General features: G+C 47.3%; 1 protein-coding gene across 4 annotated transcripts in view; it reads left to right on the top strand.

Moving 5' to 3' along the window:
• NAA35 (N-alpha-acetyltransferase 35, NatC auxiliary subunit) overlaps positions 1-19,171 on the top strand; it is a 478,604-nt gene that overhangs the window by 417,278 nt on the left and 42,155 nt on the right. For all 4 annotated transcript variants that reach the window (XM_085633095.1, XM_085633094.1, XM_085633092.1 and 1 more), the window contains exon 22: positions 13,237-13,317. In XM_085633095.1, the coding sequence (XP_085489221.1) occupies positions 13,237-13,317 (81 nt within the window). The remainder of the gene's footprint in view (positions 1-13,236; positions 13,318-19,171) is intronic.

Here is a 19,171-nt window from a genome sequence, read left to right as displayed (position 1 = left end):
GGAGGAATGGTTCAAAAAGGTCCAATCGAAAATTACCAGCTTTATTTGGGCCTCGAAAGGGGTCTGTATTACATGGAACAAGTTAAGACTGCAGTATGATAAAGGGGGTTTACGATTGCCGGACTTATCGTATTATGTTTGGGTCTTTCTTTTAAAAGGAGGGAAATTGTTATTCAACACACCAGACGATTCCGATATCGGGAAAGTGTTTGAGGCAATGCTTCAGGATGTGGAAGGTGGAGAACAAGGTTTTACACATAAATATGGAGAACAGCGTTTTTTCAAAACAGTGAGACTTAAGACCCTGCAGTCTTTTGCAGAGACATGGCATAAAATGAGGAGAGAATTAAAACTAAACTACTACAGCGGAATGGCTCCTATCTGGAACTTGCCTGGGTCTCCAGAGTGGTCCAAGGATAGCCTGACTCTTCCATTGAAAGAAGCAGGAAATATTAACTGGGGACAATTGATAGTGGACCTTTATTTTTGTCATGCAAGTTATTTATTCCTTCAGTGTAGTGATGGAAGCATTTAGACTTGTACAAACATGGAATGACACACAAACGTTTAGGAATGAAATTTTTTGACTTGCTCACCATAATCCTTAACTGAATCTCCTCTACCTCCTCTATTTCTTCTCTCACTTAAACCAGCCTTTCTGCTCTCCTTTCTGCATTCTCACAATACAAACACCCAAACCTTTGGCATTTGGCAGTGCTTGATCTGGTTTACATCTCACTTTCTGTATAATATTTTTCTCAAACGGAGGTTGTAGAGGATAGTATTTGTTAGATGGAGTTTGGAGTTCTTCAGTTAAATTATAATTTTTCATCTATGAACTAACTGTTCAGTAAGGGTGGCAGGATGTTCGATCATCCACAACAGCCATTGAGGTTCACACCGAAAAGATGCCACCACTGCTTGGGAGGTATTTATTTAGGCACAGCATGGGATCTACCTGCAGGACTATTCAGGTTCGGTACTATGCGTAGAGACCTTATCACTCTACAGTACCTTTCCTCACTTAGCTGTTGACCTCCTCTCTGGGAAATAAGCTCTGAGGTCTTGGCAAGAATTTGATAGAGACTTCTAGCCACAGATTCCTTACCTTTTGAATTTCCCCAGGCATCAGACTGGATCCAGAAGATTTTTCTTGAGCAGTACCCCTGCGCACTTGTGGGTGGCGTCGATCTGCTCCGTGTCCGTCATCGGCATCGTCCGTGTTTGAAGTGACACTGCAGTTCTTATATAGGTGCCATCAGGCGTGCTCACGTCAGTTCTTTTTTTTACGCTCCAGCTAGCGCTGATCCGAGAGAAGAGCTACCCCTCAGTCAGTTTTTGACTTTGGACTTTGAACTTTGGAGCCTGCCACCGTCCGATGTTGGTGACTGGTCCATACAATGTCTGTCTGTGGTGTTTGAAGCGTGACCCAAAGTCATGCTCCGATTGCTGGGTCATGCACCCGAAGGCTTTGAGTGAGCGGTTCCTAAAGCTTATGGTGGCCCGGCATACGACTACGTGCAAGTCGAGGTCCTAGTTGAGGGAAGGTTGCAGAGCACGAAGTCTACATCGCCCCATTTAAGTCCTCGGGACATTCGGGTAAGTCGAGGCACAAGAAAAAAGTCAAAGCGTTCTTCGACTTCTGCTCTTCCATCGGCCAACGCGATGAGGAAGCATCCTCATTTTAGGCCCCTTTCCCCGAAATTTGCGCCAGGGCCAACTTTGCGCCTCCCCGACTTTCCGTGAGTCAGAGCGGCCCCCCGCCCAACAGAAGAAGTTCTGTGTGGCCATGTGCCCACATTTGGGTAGCCCAATCGCTCCAACACACCTTCGGGCCCCCGGGGTCGGAAGGGGCCTTATCTGGTTTCATGCCGGTGGCTCCGGCTTCAGTGGGCCCCCAAGGATCCAGCACAGGTCGTACCATCTTAACCTTCCCTGGCCCGATGCCTCCGGTGCCACCATCCCCAACTCCGACAAGGAGCCAGATAGGCGTCACTAGATGCCAACTCACATGCTGACAGGAGCCTTGCCTCCTAGATCAGGGCCTGAGCCCTATTCTCTTGGGCTAGACCTTGGGAAAGACTGGGAGGGGTCGCTGCACCCTCTAGAATACCAGCCCTATGAGGAAGAAAATAATGTGGACTCATGTGAGGAACTGGGTGAGGCCAGAGGCCTGGATACGCCTCCAGATGCTTGTCTGCTTTTTCCTCCCCTACCCTGTCCTGGGCCATACTATCCCACGTTGTCATCAACTGGAGAGATGCACAGTTCGATACAGATGCGACACGACTGACTCACTAGGCAGATCGGTTTCCTCAACAGTGGCCCTTAGGCACCTTGCCAGGCTGAGGATGACAGGCTTCTCAGAGTATGCACAAGCTTCCCTTATGGACATACGCTTCGATGGCACCCATCTCTTCAGAGACGAGGTGGATTCGGTGCTTGTGGCCTTCAAGGACTCTCTGGCTACGGCCAGGTCCTTAGGCTTTGCAGCTGCCCCCGTCCATCCCAATCTGCCTTTCGCTCCTTTTGTGACTACATAAGGGGTATCCAATTATAGTAAAGTATGTTTAAAAAAGAAAAGGGGTTTCGAGCCATGCCAGTTTCTGCCCAGCCACCACGCTGGGCATGCCCCCCAGTCTTTGCGTAGACGAGGGCATCGTGCTCACTGATCTCGTGGGTCAGCTGGCTGGTGGTCTGGTCAGTCTGCCACCCCGACTGCAACAACTTCCAAATCCTCCTAGTCTGTCCCTTTACCACCATGGGCACCCAGTTGGCAACAGGATTCACCTCACCTGCCCCACTGACAGTCCATAACATCAGACATATGGGTTTTGCAGATTGTCCGAAGGGGCTACTCCCTCCCTTTTGAGACTACCCCTCGCCACATGCCACCATCTCACGGCCTGCTGACGGAGGATCATTTGTCCATTCTCCACGAAGAGGTCACAGCTCTCCTAGCCAAGGGAGCCTTAGAGAGGGTTCCGGTGCCAGAAGTAGGCTGCAGTTGCTGTTCCTGCTACATTCTAGTTCCCAAAAAGGACAAAGGCCTTTGTTCTATTCTAGATCTGCGCACGCTGCGTACGCTCATTCCCTTCCTCAGGAAGGAGAAATTCAAAATGCTCACGTTGTTTCAGGTCTTGTCTGCCCTGGACCCAGGAGACTGGATGGTAGCGTTAGACTTCCAGGACTCCTATTTTCATATTCCTGTCCTGCCTACCCACCGGCGCTATCTTTGCTTTACAGTAGGCCATGGGCACTTTCAGTTCACCATGATCCCCTTTGGCCTTAGCAGCTCCCCTCGGGTAATCACCAAGGTGATGCCAGTGATTGCAGCTCATCAAGGGTTGGGTTAAAGTCCTCCACCCTATCTTGATGACTGGCTGCTGAAGGCTGGCTCGCCCCAGGCTGTTGTCTCCCATCTCCAGATTACAGCGAACTTTTTGTACTCACTGGGGTTCACTATCAACATGCCGTAGTCATACCTGACTCCTTCTCAGATGCTCCCTTTCATTGGAACTGTTCTGGACACAGTGCAGTTTTTAGCTTATCCTCCTGAGCGTGAGTCCAGGATATTCAAGCTATGACACCAATGTTTCAGCCTCTAGCCTGGGTTTTGCGGAGACTGACTCAAGGCTGATGGGCCTCATGACATCCTGTATCCTGCTGATGACACATGCCAGATGGCATATGCAGGCTCTACTGTGGGACCTGAAGTTCCAGTGAGCGCAGCATCAGGGTAATCTGTCAACATGGTCCAGATCTTGGAGGGAACTGCGAACGATCTGCAGTGGTGGTTAACAAATATGTATTGGTTCAGAGGCAGAACCCTCTCACTTCTCCAAGCAGATCTCACAATAGTGACAGATGTGTCACTTCGGGGATGGGGCGGCCATCTGGGAGAGGTGGACATCAGAGGACCCTGGTCTCCAGCGGAATCCGTGAAATCCGACTGGCATTGAAAGCCTTACTACCCTCCATCAAGGGAAGGATGGTACAACACCACCGCCAAGTGGTACTGCAAAAAACAGGGCGGGGTGGACCCATCGTCAAGAGGCCTCTGGTAACGGCTGGAAAAGGAGGGCATATCCGTAGTGGTTCAACACCTGGCGGGCTCTCTGAACGCCAGAGCAGACCAACTCAGCCGAAGATGCCTAGCGGATCACCCGGAGGTGGCGAAGGGTCTCTTTCAGCCATGGGAAGAGCCTTGGTTAGATCTGTTTGCTTCCGCAGAGAACGTGCAATGTCAGCAGTTTTGCATGCTGGAGTTTGCAAAGCGGCTCTCGCTCGTTGATGCTTTTCATCTCAAGTGGAGTTTCGACCTTCTGTATGCCTTTCCACCCATACCACTCCTGACCAGAGTTCTCACGAAGATCAGGAACGACCAGTCCCAAGTCATCCTCGTAGGAGGCTGGCTCAGTATATGTTGTACACCTGTTGGTGATATACCCTGCACTGAGTCCAGGCAACCCTTAGTAATAGTGTAAGAGGTCCCTGATAACCCAAGCTCTCAAGGGGTAGCTGTGGAGAGCAGCAAAGGCTTATCAAGGAGGGTGTAAAGTGGGTGCTTTTACCACAAAAGTCAGTCAGTGAGAATCACACAGGAAAGAACCACATCAGTGCTAGAAAAATACAGTAGTATTTATTACAAACTTAGACTAAACTACTTTGGTATATGAATGAATGAGTTATTTGATACCACGCAGGAATCTTACCCAACAGGGGTATTTCGGTGCAGCAGTCAGTGCAGTAGATTGATGTTGAGTTACAATAGCGCAGTTTTTAGTGCTTTCCTTAATTTATTATAGTGTGGGCTGGTTCTGACATGGAGTGGCAGTTTGTTCCAAAGGGTTGGAGCTAGATAGGAGAAAGATCTCCCACCCCATCTGGCTTGCTGTATGCGGGGGACTACCAGTAGTTCCTTCTGACTGGATCGTAAGTTCTTGGCAGTGATATCGTAGGAACTTCTGATAGAGATACTCGGGCCCTTGCCCAGCCAGCCGGGCTTTGTAGATTAAACCGCATATTTTGAACCTTATCCTGTTTTTTTATTGGCAGCCAAACGATATACTAAGTAAGTGGAATGTGAAAGGGGTTCCGAACCAAGACTACCACCCAAGGATCTGTAGGCCAAGGTAAGCACGGAACCACCAAAGGTAACTAACTAGGAGTCCCTAGGCGTCCAGGTGCAAATATGATACCCAGGGTTAGTGTCTATAGAACAACATGGAGAAGACCCGGTTAGGATTTTCAGGATTCAGGACCTTTCCCACTGGACCCCGAGGAAACCCTTTGGAACAGGGGAGGTTGGAGAGCACCCCCACCCGTGGTTACCCAGATAAGCAGGTTACCTACACCAGGGAGCCTGGGTGCATAGGTGTGGATTGGTGTTGTAACCGCCCGTTGAAGTCAGTAGGGATCTTCGGAATTCCAGCTGCTACCATGACCTGTGAACCAGCTCAGTGGAACCCAGGCATGGATTCCGGACGAGGAACACCTGAGGGGAGATTACACGGATTCCAAGCCACTTGGAGTCATCCGGGAGGTCCAGGAGCACAATGCCCGCCCTTCTCGGGGGTACAGTAGGATGGAGGTCTTGGAGTTGTAGCTGCGGAGACCAGACAATGATGTAGGAACACAGGAGCCGTCCACGAGCAGTCTCTTGATGGTCGACGAATTGCAGGAACGTCAGTGGCCAGCAGGACCACCAACAAGTCTTGGCAAATGCAGAAGGCATGTTTCAGGAAGTGTTGCACAAAGTAGGACCAGCAAGGAATAGGTAACTCACACAGGGAAGTTGGGGCCAATCCACAGCAAGCAGGAGAGCCAGCAGGAATCAATGGAAGACCTAGGAGGGACCCTCTGGCAGCAGGCACAGGGAGTCTCAGGGAAGCCTCAGCAGCACAACGAAGATAGAGGCCCACATCGCAGGAGATGCAGTGAAGATGTCGCTTTTGCAGCAGGTGATGCTTGAGGCTGGGGCTTCTTATAGCCCAAAGATCTTTGGAATGGAGAGTCCACAAGTGCACAGGGGCCCTGGTTCCAGCAGCTCCACGAGGGATTGCAGTCTTCCAAATTACATAAAAGACCGGTCAGGCCTCGGGAGAACTACCAAACCTCCACCTGTGTTGTAGAGCCTTGAACAGTCTGTGGAACAGCAGGATCCACAGACCGGTCGTCGACGTTGAGGTGCCTGCGGCTGCAGGATAGTGACTCCTTCCCTCTAAGTCAGATTCCTTCCAGCTGTCCTTGATGCACACAGAGTCCTTGTGACTCTCGAGGATGCACTACTACAGATGTTGAAGGATGGTTAAAAAGCACAAAGACAAAGTTTCAGTAGGAGTCTTCCTACCAGTGGCTGTCCTGTCTTGAGTCTGGCACAGCCCAACAGCAGAGTTCAGTGTCCAGGAGCAGAAGAGTCTTGTGGAGGATCCTGAAGACGAGTCTTGCAGAGTAATCCTTGTTCCAGATGAATCTAGGGTCCCAACCTCAGGGTAGCCCTTATGTAACCCAGGATGGGAGTTGTACAGCTTCTGCTGTGACCCACCTATCGGGGGGGATGCTACTATGACGGTCTGACCACTCGGATGCTCCCAGGGGCCTCTGCTTATCTTAATTTCAAGATGGCAGAACTAGCAGCTACCTGACTCTTGGGGAGGCGCTGGACAGTGAGGTGGTCACTCCCCTGTCTTTTGTGTCGCTTTGTGCCAAAGCAGGAGCCAGGGCTCCTGCACTGAAGTAAACTGGTTTATAGGAGGGGCACCAAATGTGCCCTTCAAAGCAGTCTGCTGGCTCTCGGAAGCACCCCCACCTAGCCCAGAGACACTTAATTCTAAGGGAGTGGTGGCTACACCGCTCCTCTAGAGGAAATCGTTTGTTCTGCCTTCGCCTGCCTGAGTTAGGTTCACCAGGAGGAGGGCAAACAGTGTCTGGGGTCGGTGGCAGCACTGGCTTGCACGCAGACCCTGTAAGGCTACACAGGTAGGCATTGGGGGGGGGGGGGGTCCTCCAAGGAGCCTCACCACTCCAGGACATGGTCTCCTGCACCTAACACTTGAATCAGTGCAGTTGCAGAATTTCAACATGCTTGATACCAAACATGACCAAGTTCGGTGAAGCAATTATGTAGTTGGACATCTCGAGTTTGCCAGTGTCCACTACATATTTATTTATTTATTTGTGTATTTTATAAAGCGCACAGCTGCCCCAACGGGGCGTCCCGGCGCTGAGAACTCTGGGAAAGGAGAGCCAGAAAAGGAGGACCTGTCTAGGAGGAGAAAAGGTGTGTCTTCAGCAGTTTACAAAATGCTGGTTCTGATTGGCTGGTACGTAGAGCTAGCGGGAGTTTGTTCCAGTTCTGAGAGGCACAGACCTCAAAGGTTTTTCCACCTGCACGAACTCGTTTAAATCGTGGGGTGTGCAAGAAGAATAGAGAGTTGGAGCGCAATGTCCTGGAATGGGCATACGGTCGCAAGATGTTTTTCAGGTGTGCCGATCCGGTGCCTTGAGAGGCTCGGAAGGCCAGCGTCATTGCTTTGAAGACACTTCTTTTAGCAATGGGTAGCCAGTGCAGTTTGCGTAAAAGTGGAGAGACATGGTGTCTAGCAGGAATTCTCTCTACAAGCCGAGCGGCAGCATTTTGGACTGTCTGAAGTTTATGACACAGGCCTGCTGAGATACCAAGATAGAGGGCATTAGCGTAATCGAGATGGGAAATTATCAATGCCTGGATAACAGTTTTACGGCAGTCCGCCGGCAGGTAGTTAATAAGGCGTTTAATGGTCCTGATTTTAGCGAAACAGGAAGCAGCCACTGTCTGTACCTGATTACTGAAACTAAGATGGTTATCCCAACGTACCCCTAAGTTTTTCACTGAGTCTTTAGGGGTAGGGGCTTGGCTTAGATCGTCTGGCCACCAAAGGCTAGAGTCCAAGGGAGAAGGAGAGTTAAAAAACAGGATCTCCGTTTTTCCTGCGTTGAGTCAGAGGGAGTTAGCGTCCATCCAGCTAGAAATGTCCCTGAGGCAGGATTTCAGCGGATCAAAGGCAGAAGCAGAGGGGGTGTCAAAAGTAAAAAGAAGCTGAATATCGTCAGCATAGGAGGTGGATTTAATCCCTGTCTGAGCGATCAGCTTAGCCAAAGGGGTAAAATAAATATTAAAAAGGAGCGGACTCAGGGAAGAACCCTGGGGAACTCCCCATTTAAGTGATCTGGCGGGGGAGGTATAGGGAGGGGTGAAAACCTGCTGTGTGCGGTCCGAAAGATAGGATGTGAGCCATTTCAGCACCACACCACCCACACCCAAGTCCTCGAGCCTACTCAGCAGGATCTTGTGAGAGACTGTGTCGAATGCTGCTGATAAATCTAGCAGCACTAGCACCGCCCTCGATCCCTGGTCAAGCGTCCACCTCACCGAGTCCGCCATTTCAATAAGGGCAGACTCCGTGCTGTGGCCCGACCTGAAGCCGTGCTGGGAATCATGGAGAAGTCCATTAGACTCAATATAGTTTGCCAACTGAGAATGCACCAGTTTCTCCAGGATTTTTGCTGGTGCGGGCAAGAGGGAAATGGGTCTGTAGTTACTAGGTTGGTCAGGATCCAAGTTGGACTTTTTAAGGATAGGGACCAACGAGGCATGTTTCCATTTAGCAGGAAAGCAGCCCAGTCTGAGAGAGCTATTCCAAATATGATTCAGATAAGGATTAAGTAGAGGGGCAAGTTTTTTGTACTGCTTGGCTGGCCAGGGATCATTAGGCGAGCCTGATTTACAATTGAGTAGTTCAGCCATAGATTCGGCTTCCGAGACGGCTGCAAAATCGGATAAGATAGGCAGTGATGGCGAGAGAGTGGTGGGATTTTCTTCCCAACCTAATGTGTCGAGGGTGGGGAAAGAGGAATAAATGATTTCTATTTTATCCTCAAAAAATTTGGAGAGTTTATCGCATAATGATTGAGAAGCAGGCTGAGTTCGAGTCAGCGCGTGGGGGTCTGTGAAGGATCTGACTATATTAAAAATCTCCCTAGCGCCATTACTGGCGTGCGTAATTCTGGAGGCCAGAAAGTGTCGTTTGTGCTTCTCAATCAGTCTCCTGTATTCTTTAAGGGCTAATTTATAGGAGATTTTGCTGTCGATGGTATAGTTCTGCCTCCAGAGGCGTTCAAGAGATTTGCAGGAGGCCTTTTTCTGCCTAAGCTCATCAGAGTACCAGGGTGCCGAAGGTGCAGCCCTATAAGTTTTGATGGTTTTAAGGGGGGCCAGAGCATCCAAGGCCTGACTAAGCCATGTGTCCAAGTGGTCAATCTGTAAATCCGGGTCAAGAGACGGGCAGGGTTGAGTATTTTTTAAATATTCCTGGAGCGTTTCAGAGGTGATGCGGCTCCAATTTCTTCCAATTGTTTTGGGAATGATAGCGGGTCTAATATGACAAGAAATGTCGATCTCAAAAGGGATAAGGGAATGATCCGACCAGATGACCGGGGTAGGGGGAGTCGCCCGGATAGATGGTAGGTTGGAGCAGATCAGGTCCAGGGTATGACCCGCTTTATGCGTAGGTAAAGATATTATTTGAGCTAGGTTGCAGGCTGCAAGCGTAGAGATGAAGAGCTTGCTGTGCGAGCAAGACTCGTTGTCAACATGGAGATTGAAGTCTCCCAAAGCGATAAAGTTAGCATATCGTGTACTAAGCTGAATAACATAGTCAGCTAAAGCAGGTAAGTAAGAGGTATTGGAGTGAGGGGGGCGGTAGATGAGAATTCCAGAGCAGGAGAAAGAGGGGGAGATTTGAACAACGAAAGGCATACCCTCTATACATTCAATTTGGTTGAATGGAGGGAGGGTAACCGACCATTTGGAATTATGAATTAGAGCAATCCCGCCTCCCTGTATTTTATTAGGTCTATTGGCACAAACAATACTGTAGCCCTCCGGTAAGGCCAGGGTGATTACGGGGTTCGTGGTGTCGTTCAACCATGTTTCAGTTAAGAAGAGCAGGTCCCAGTTGTTGTCCCGAAGGGACTGCCAGATGTCAATGGCATGTTTGCTCAGTGAGCGACAGTTAATCAGCGCAGCTCTGAGGGTCAGGGAGGACTGGGCTCCATAAGTGGAGGGAGAGTTCGATGAGTGTGTTATGTTGGTGCTATGGCCTGAAGCCAGGAGAGTGAAATTACAGACAGGGCAAGAGTAAGCCAAGCTCCGAGTGTCTAAGATAGAAAGCGGGCAGGTCTCACACTGTGGGGGTCTCACAGACATCAGCTCAGTCCGGGAGTATGTTGCAGTAATGTGGCTAAGGGGGCGAGGAGGAAGACCGGCCCGGTCGCGTCCTGATCGCGGACGAGCGCAGACGAGCTTGCCTTTAGCGCGCCTTCGGCGCGCAGTCGGCGCGCCCGCTGCGCTCGTCCGCTGCGCCTCCGGCACATACACATATTAATGAAGATGTGACGAAGGGAGAGGGCGTGGCCTCGGAGTGGGCGTCTCCCAGTCAGGGCGTGGGGAATGGCGGTCACGAAAGCTCGTCAGTTTCGCCCTAATCAGCGCTCGTTATGCTGCGCGAAAGGGATCCTGCAGACTGCAGCTGTGTAACAGGCAAAATAAGTAAGTTCTTTTTAAAAACAGAAATTTAGCAGTTTGTTAAAAATAGAGACAAGCACTATCAATCTGGCTACTCCCGGCTGAGCCTCAGGAGGATTCGAGAGTTATCTGATCGTGTACAAAGCAGCGCGTCTCTTATCAATGCTCTGCAGGGGGCGTGGCCTCGGAGTGGGCGGCTCCCAGTCAGGGCGTGGGGAATGGTGGTCACGAAAGCTCGTCAGTTTCGCCCTAATCAGCGCTCGTTATGCTGCGCGAAAGGGATCCTGCAGACTGCAGCTGTGTAAGAGGCAAAATAAGTAAGTTCTTTTTAAAAACAGAAATTTAGCATACCTTAAAATAACTTCCTTACAAAGCCCAGTAAATGGCGTTCGTGGTTTGTAAGGGTGCCTCTGCTCATGCAGGGGAACCTTCACACTTAGAACCATGCACCCTGCCTGTGGACTGTTTGTAGGGCCTACCTTAGTGGTGACTTATAGGTTTTAAGTGCATGCACCATTTCACGCAGCCTGCAATGTCAGACCTAGTTTGCATGGGCTCCCATGGGTGGAATAATGCCTATGGGATAGTACCGTAATCTAGGATAGTTACAGGGGTACACAAGTATGCCAATTGTGCGGTATGCAAAGTACTTACCAGACAATTTAGAGGAGAGAGCACCGACACTGGGGTCCTAGTTAGCAGAATCCCAGTGTACTACAGTCTAAGCACACTGACACCAGGCAAAAAGTGGGTGCAACCATGTCAGAAAGATCCTATTTTCCTACAATCCTTGTGGCTTCGCACTGGGCATAGAGAGCCTGGTATCCCGTGCTTCAGGGCATGGCCATCAATCCTCCTATCAGGCTGCCCCTTTGGGAAGATCTTCTGTCGAATGAGCTGGGGGAGGGTTCTCCACCTGGACCTGTCCACTCTCCACCTTCTTGCATGGAGATTGAGCAGTGACAGTTAACAGCTTTTGACCTTCCTCCCTAAGTCTATAACATCATCTTGGCAGGTAGGCATCCCTCCACCAAGACAGAATACGCTAGTCATTGGAAAAATAATTGTGGTATTGGCATGGTGTGCAGAAAAATCTATCCCCTTTCTGGGATGTGCTCTTAGCACTCTTATCAGTCTGCTGTTTCTGCCTTTTTGCGGTTGCCTGACCAACCCTCTTTGTTCAAGTCCCCTATTGTACATAGGTTTCTCTAAGGTCTTACTTATCTCTTCCCTCCTTCACCGTCATTATGCCTTAGTTGGACCTTAATTTAATTTTCACTTTTTTAGTGTGCGCTCCTTTCTAGCCTCTCCACAATTGTCTGCTCAGGCTTCTCACACTGAAAACAGCCTTCCTTGTGACAATTACATCTACCCGTAGAGTGAGTGAGCTGCAGGCCTTATCTAAGCCTACTCACCTCTCAGTTTAGCCTGACAAAGTGGTGCTTCGCTCAAGGGCCTCCCTGCACATGTTCACTAAACATTACTGTCTGGACAGTCTGGTCTGCAGGGACGGCCACTTTGCCTGTTTGGTCCTGCAGGACTTTCTTGTTTGAAATTAGTTTGCAGACCTTCCTCTGGGATGGTATTGCTTGGGTATCTAGTCAAAAGGTAAGGAATCTGCATCTAGACGTCTCTATCAAATGAACAATTTACTTATCTTTGGTAATGCCTTATCTGGTAGGGACTATATCTAGCAGCAGATTCCTTACCGACTCACCCATCCTCCGGCTCTGTGAACGGATTTCTAGGAACAGGGATGACCCCTTTCTCGCAGAGGCTGCCACTCCCCCCGAAGGCGACTTCACCTCCCACGCGGACAATGCCAGCGAAGGACTCTAAGCTAAATGAGGCCACCTACCGGTGTGCTGGGGTACTGCTCACGAAATATCTTCCGGATCCAGTCCGACGCCTGGGGAAATTCTAAAGGTGAGGAATCTGCAGCTAGATATAAACTCTACCATATAAGGCGTTACCGAAGGTAAGTAACTTGTTCATCAATGCACGAGGCCCAGCTTTGGCACGCAATGAAGCCAATTCTCTTGGAAGTGCTGTGTCATGCTTCCTGAGAGCGAGCACAATACCTTGCATTATTCACTCTTCAGCCATTGAGTGCAGGTCTGATGTCACATAAAGGTTTTTAAATCTTGGATTCAAAGGCCTGTTACAAATCACACGTTGGGAAGTGTCACTCGCACAACATTGCACAAATTGAAAGGCCTTCGAGCTGATCTTAAGAAATCGACTCTTCAAATAGTGTTTTCTAGGTCTTGATTATCTGATTATTTACTATAAATATGCATATAAGTATATGTTCGGTGGATGTAAAGCATCTTGTAGTAGCTGCTTGTACTCCTCTGGCTGACCCAAGTTTTAGATCAGCAGTCATGTCACTGTGTTCTAAGGTTGAGGGAAATCACAAGGCAGTTTCTCATAAGAACTCAAAGGCGCTTTTAATCATTACCTCACAATAAACCTTGACAGCTTCTTGGTCCGCCCAAGGTACAGCATGCCTTTATGTCATTCTGCTCTGGTCGCTCGCCTTGTGCTTATTTCAAAGTAAAGTTGTGTTGGACTTAATGTCATAAATACATGCAATTAATCTGTGTAAATAATTCCATCAGTTTTTAAGCATTTAAGCAACACCTAATATTGCCTTATTTTTTATGCAGGTCAATCAGATTTTGAAAGTTGCAAAGCCCAATATTGTAGTTATGAAGCTGCTTGCAGGCGGTCACAAGAAAGATTCCAAGGTGAGGATATTTTTCTGATATGCAGACACTTTGTAAATGTAGAGCATCGGAGTAAAATGTGAGATTTTCGAATAGTGACGTAAAACAATGTTTTATACTTAAGCACTTTCTTAACGTTTGGTAACTGCATTTTAACTTTAAAATCACTGATCTGAGAATGAAAGTGGACTAATATGATCCGTTCGTTCTCACAGACAGCCTTTTTAAAATGCTGTTGTTTATCTACTTTAATATTTACAAGCTAGGCTGGAGTGGCTTTTTAAATGTGTGATCACCGGTTGACATTTAAACTAACTTTCACATTTACTTCCGATATCCAAAGTGGAATAAACGTACATCCTTAAATTCCACATATTTCGAATTTTCAGTTATTTCATCATTGAAACATGGTGGCATAATCTTACAGTTTATTTATCACCACCACTTTAGAATGGAAGCATTTTGGGCCCGGATTGAACACTTTGCATTGGCTGCTTAAACAACCGTGCACCCCAGGAGATCTATTCCTGGGCCCCATTGTTACCTAAAATCCACGCCAGTCTATTTGTAGATGCATCCCAGATATACTTTGTACTTGGCTGACGTCGTCTACTTGCAGGGACACCTACAAAGCGTCAGTAGTCTAGTCTTGGGCTGTGTTATGAAGGATGTGGGACAGCAGCACTTTTATTTGTACACCAGTGGGAGCTCCTGATTAAAAACAGATTATGCCAGGATAAGGAAACAACGTTTCCGTTTGTGCCAGAATGGACACGTGTGGGCTTGCAGATTTACCACCAATTTAAAAGCATACGAATAAGACCTTCTGATCTCAGAAGATGGAATATTGCGGATTACGAGCTGTTAGTTGATGCTGCATAATATAACATTATTTCTGTTTTGCTTCAAAGGTTTTGAGTAATTAGTTGCTAAAACACAAGAGAACCTTCCTCCAAGATAGCTTTCTAAATTGTCATGCCTGTTACTTGTCCGAGTGCTTTTGATCAATGTTCTAGTTTCTTTCAGGATTTTACAGGAAAATGTAGTCCGTGATGGCATAAAGAATTGCGTGATTTGACGGTCAATTTTTGTCTGTGCTACATCTTGATTTAATGTTCTCACATATAATAATTTTTGATGAAAAGTTTTAGCACAACTCATTTCAAAACTGTTAAATTGTGAGTAACTGCTGCAGTAGAAGACAATGGGTTTGTTATATATAATTAAAGATGTCACACATCCTGGAGGCATTGTATTCTTTTGTTTCAAAAATGTGCTTATATCTATTCCTAATGGCTTTGATTTAAGCGGCTTTAAAAACCGAGGGTTCACCTAGTGCAGTGATTGAAATGGGGACAATCATGTCTAAGTTATTAGAAGATTTAGATGCCGATTACAAGTGCCTTGGATTTTGGCTATGTTACATTCACCACCCTTCCCCAGTACTAATTATTTATGTTATTAAGGTTGAAGTCCTAAGAAAAGAAAGTTCACAATAATGAGCGTGGTATACTCTGTTGTGTCATGTGTACGTTGTGGTGCAATATCTAGGTTTCTGGACCTCACCTCCCTGCTTACAGTGTGGCATTGGGGGTACTAAGTGTGGAGGATTGAGTCTGGCTGTTTGTGTAGCCACAGACCCACAACTGCAGAGCGGATAGAAACTCTTAATACCACTAGGCTGCACAAAGTTCTAATTTAGAATGCAACAATTTTAGTCACATTTTTTAATGCCTCATCTGCTCAGTTAGAAAACTGAAATGTTTAAAACTTTCTTGGGGAACCGTCTTGCTTAAAATCTTGTTGTTGGATTTGAGTGATCTAGGTAATCTTAGACCAATAAAATCATTGATACGAATGACCACTGCACAAATGGGACATTTTCAGAGGAGGCGGCTAACCAAAGCAATCATCATTTGGGTTTTTTCGCCACCAGAAGAGATGCAGAGCCAGCCCTAGTTGATGTCATAGAGCAAGTCTTGAGTAAAGAAAATAGATGAAGTGTTGTTTGGTGCTTGGTTAATTCTGTCTTACAGAAAAAATCTAGGTGTGTATAAGTGAAACAGAGTGCGCTATATCTGCCTGCGTTGTTGCTCAGGCTCACACCTCGTTGCAACATTTATGGAAAACGTTTTCATGGCGTATTGACTGTTAGAGGGGTGAGTTTTCATAAATAACAGGCAATTATATTGAGGACTCTATCATCATATAGAAGTATTTTGCACTAGATGGACAAAAGCGTTCTATTTTCCTATTGCATAGAATTACTGCTGATAGGCTCTAAAAACACTTTGTCCTGATTAGGTCTAGAGTTTAAGCAGCCTAAGTTATGGGCAGCTTTATTCATACTACATCCAAAATTAAGATGTGATGGGTCTGTCTTGATCCTTTGTTTTGTATGTAAGCTAAAAAAATATAGTGACTACAACTGATGTCAGTTGCTCTTTCTGGGCCTTCCAAGCTGGATCTGGAGCCCTGTTACCACATTGTCGGTTACGCAACAACTTTTGATCAGTGTGCTAAGCAACGATGTCTCTACCATAAATGGCAATATTCAAGCCATGGCGTGATTGCAGCAAACACATGTCACAGAACCACATAAGTTGTGCTTTGATGCCTGGGCTTCAGACACAACATTGTTGTATGATAAATGTGTCCTAATGCACCCAGAAGTTATTTAAGACTGAGAGGTGAAGAATTAGTAGTTGTGGTATTCACAGATAGCCTGCTCAGAGTCATGCGGCCATTCCTGCTGTCACTCCTCTTCCTGCTCAAAATCGTCAAGTAAGTACAGATCCAAGCGCCAGCATGAAAAAGCGAAGCTGGATCTGTCCCCCATCCCACCACTCCGACTCATAAGAGCAGGCACCAGGGCATTAATAATTAATCTGGACTCCCTTGAGGTCATAGGCTTCAGAACCGATTTGTCAGTTGGTCCCGACACACCCAGTCAGTATACCCTGGGCTTCTGCCGATTGAGGCTTAAAAGAGGTTGTGCTACATTTCTTAAATGCACTTCCAGCTCCCTCTGTCTACCCCATGGCTCCACAGAACCGCATTGGCCTCTAGTTGGGTTACCACCAACAGTTCCTTCTGTGGTGCCATCTGTCCCTGTGGGACCTGTTAGCAATCCCATACTAACTCCGGTACTCACTAACACTCTGGGCCGAGATCCACGCTGGTTTTCACCTCGCCAATGCAGCTACCTACTCCACTGGCACCGATTGATGTTCAGATGCCAAAACCCATGTAAAAATCTGAACCAATGTTGGACAAGCTCAGCCGATGCCATGCCGCGAAATTACAAAAGTGCAACCACTTTTTATGCAGTCTGACTTTTACACAGTGCCATTACAGTGCCACAGCTATTAGGAGGGGCTCTGTTTTCTTTTTGTTTCGGACTCTAATTCCGTGCTCCAGCAGGGTCCACCTCTGGATACTTATGAGGGTGATAAGGAGGATGCATTGCTCCCCATTATTACATTGATTATGCTTTGCACCTTGATTTACAAAACACCAGTGGTCTTGATACATCCCTTGAGAAAGAGTTTGAGTTGCTGTACGGGCTACCAACTGAAGACAGTGTCTCATTTGCAGTGGTGATTCAGAAGACACCTGCAGTACTAGAATTATCGCCGCCCACCATTCTAAGACAAATGTTTTGACTGACACTTTGCAGCTAGGGCAGTCAATATCGGAGCCCTTTCCTGCATTTAATGACACCCTCACAGATAATTTGATGGCTACTTGGTTTAAACCATGTTCTTGCCTGTTCGTTAGTTGGCAAGTAGCAAGGCGCCATGGGCCAGACCCCAGTGATTTTCTTACCAAGCACCTTACTCCAAAGAATATCATTGGACCCGCTTTGAACAAGTGAGTTTAAGCATAATTCATTTCTGACCAATCACCGAATGCAGAATGCAAAAGAATTGATGCCTTTGGTAAGCGTTTGTTTTCTTCTTTCAGTCTGGCAATGAGATCCATGAATACAGTATGTTTGTGGGGCCATTTTACAAATGCTCTTTGGGACATGGCCGACAAGATCTTGCAAATGATCCCGGAGGGCCTTAGGTCCTCTCAAACTCAGATGATCCATGATTGGTAGGATGCATCAAAGCAAGGTACATCATCAGCACAGGCTCGGATACCACGGACTGAGTTGGCAGGTAGAGGAGATTGCTAATGGATATGCTGTTTGATGGGTTTCGCCTCTTTGAGGAGAAGGCAGATTCTGCTGTGGAAAGCTTCAAAGATAGTAAAGCTAAAAGCATGCTCCTTGGGGCTGTTGACCCTTCCAAAGCAATTTTCTTACAACTTCTGGAAATTTAGGGGTTAATGCAGAGGGCTGGCATATGGACAGCAATGCTTTCCAAGCCAGTGATGCAGAAGACAGCACAGTCTTTTTGAGGCCTTAGGTGTGGTACCGGTAGACAGCGCACAAGCCAGCATGGGCACCAGTACTCCAGTTCCCTTCCTCTGTTACAGCGACCAACAAACCGCTTAGTTTGTCTCAAACATCCAAGGTTGCTTTTCTCAAGCAACAAACAAAGGGGACATGGACACCAAGATCGCTATTGCACTCTGGAGACAATGAAACCAGCAATGTCAGCCTTTACAAGCAGGGCACACAACCAAAGCCTACTGAAGAGGTGGCTACTGTCAGGAGGAGAATAAGGTTATTCCCTCCTCACTGACAGAAAATAACTATGGACAAGTGGGTACTCTCTCTGGCACAACACTGGTACTGCTTAGAGTTCCACATCACGTCGACGACATGCAATGAGTCATGAACACCTGCGCCCACCTATTGCAAGAGGAAGTACAGACACTTCTTACTGAAGGAATCTTTGAACCTGTTCCCCCACATCATCAGTGCAATGGTTGTACTCTCTCTACAGCCTCATCCACAAGAAAACGCTACCCTGCAGCCTATCCTCAACCTCAGGCCACTAAACCATTAGATCTTGTCGGAGCACTTAATAATAACCACCCTGCAGGACATCCTCCCATGGCTGTGCACAGGAGGCCACATGACAACTTTCAATCTTTAATATGTCTACTTGACCATTCTCATACATCCTGCTCATCACCGCTACTTCTCCACTTGTGCTTTGTGGACAACACTGCCAATTCAAAATTCTGCTGTTAGGCGTCACAACAGCACAAAGCGTATTCACCAAATATCTAACAGTAGTGGCTGCACAGCTGCAAAGAAGTGCCGCACACATCTTCTCTTATTTGGACGACTGGCTGATGAAAAGCAGTAGCTGAACACCATGCCTTGCTCACATTCAGGCAACAGTGTTGCTGTTACACAGACTAGCATTGACAGAACAAAAAATTAGCATCTGAATCCACAGCAGATCCAGGCTTTTCTAAAAAAAAAGAATTTAATTGCATCAGAGGGAAAGCCTACTTAAACCAGGAGGCGATGATGGCATTTCAAAGGCTTGTACCTCTCTTTTTCAGACACTGTGTTCTCTTATGGTAAGGACAATGATTATGTTGCTGGGGATGAGGGCTTCATGTATAGTGACTGTGCTGTATGCAGCATTACACCTGCATCTGCTGCAAGAGTGTCTTGCGAGGCAAAGGTGACAAGCAGATAGTGGGAAAATCTACTGTTGGTAGTGCCGAAGTTAAGAACACAGTCCAATCTTGGAACAACACGAGTTTGTGAGAGGGCAGGTCATTTTCAGCCCCTTAAGCGAAGATGACCATTACCACAGATGCCTCACTCGTGGAGAATGGAGCAAAGCTCAAGCATATGACTATTCAAGGTACCGGGACACCAGAATAACATGACTGGTGTATTAATTACCTGGAACTGATAGCAATTCAGTTAGTGTTCACAGCATTTTAATATGCTTGTTCA

This window comes from Triturus cristatus, chromosome 2_1, assembly GCF_964204655.1.
Source record: "Triturus cristatus chromosome 2_1, aTriCri1.1, whole genome shotgun sequence".
Lineage (NCBI taxonomy): Eukaryota > Metazoa > Chordata > Amphibia > Caudata > Salamandridae > Triturus > Triturus cristatus.
This window is presented reverse-complemented; position numbering and strand designations above follow the sequence as displayed.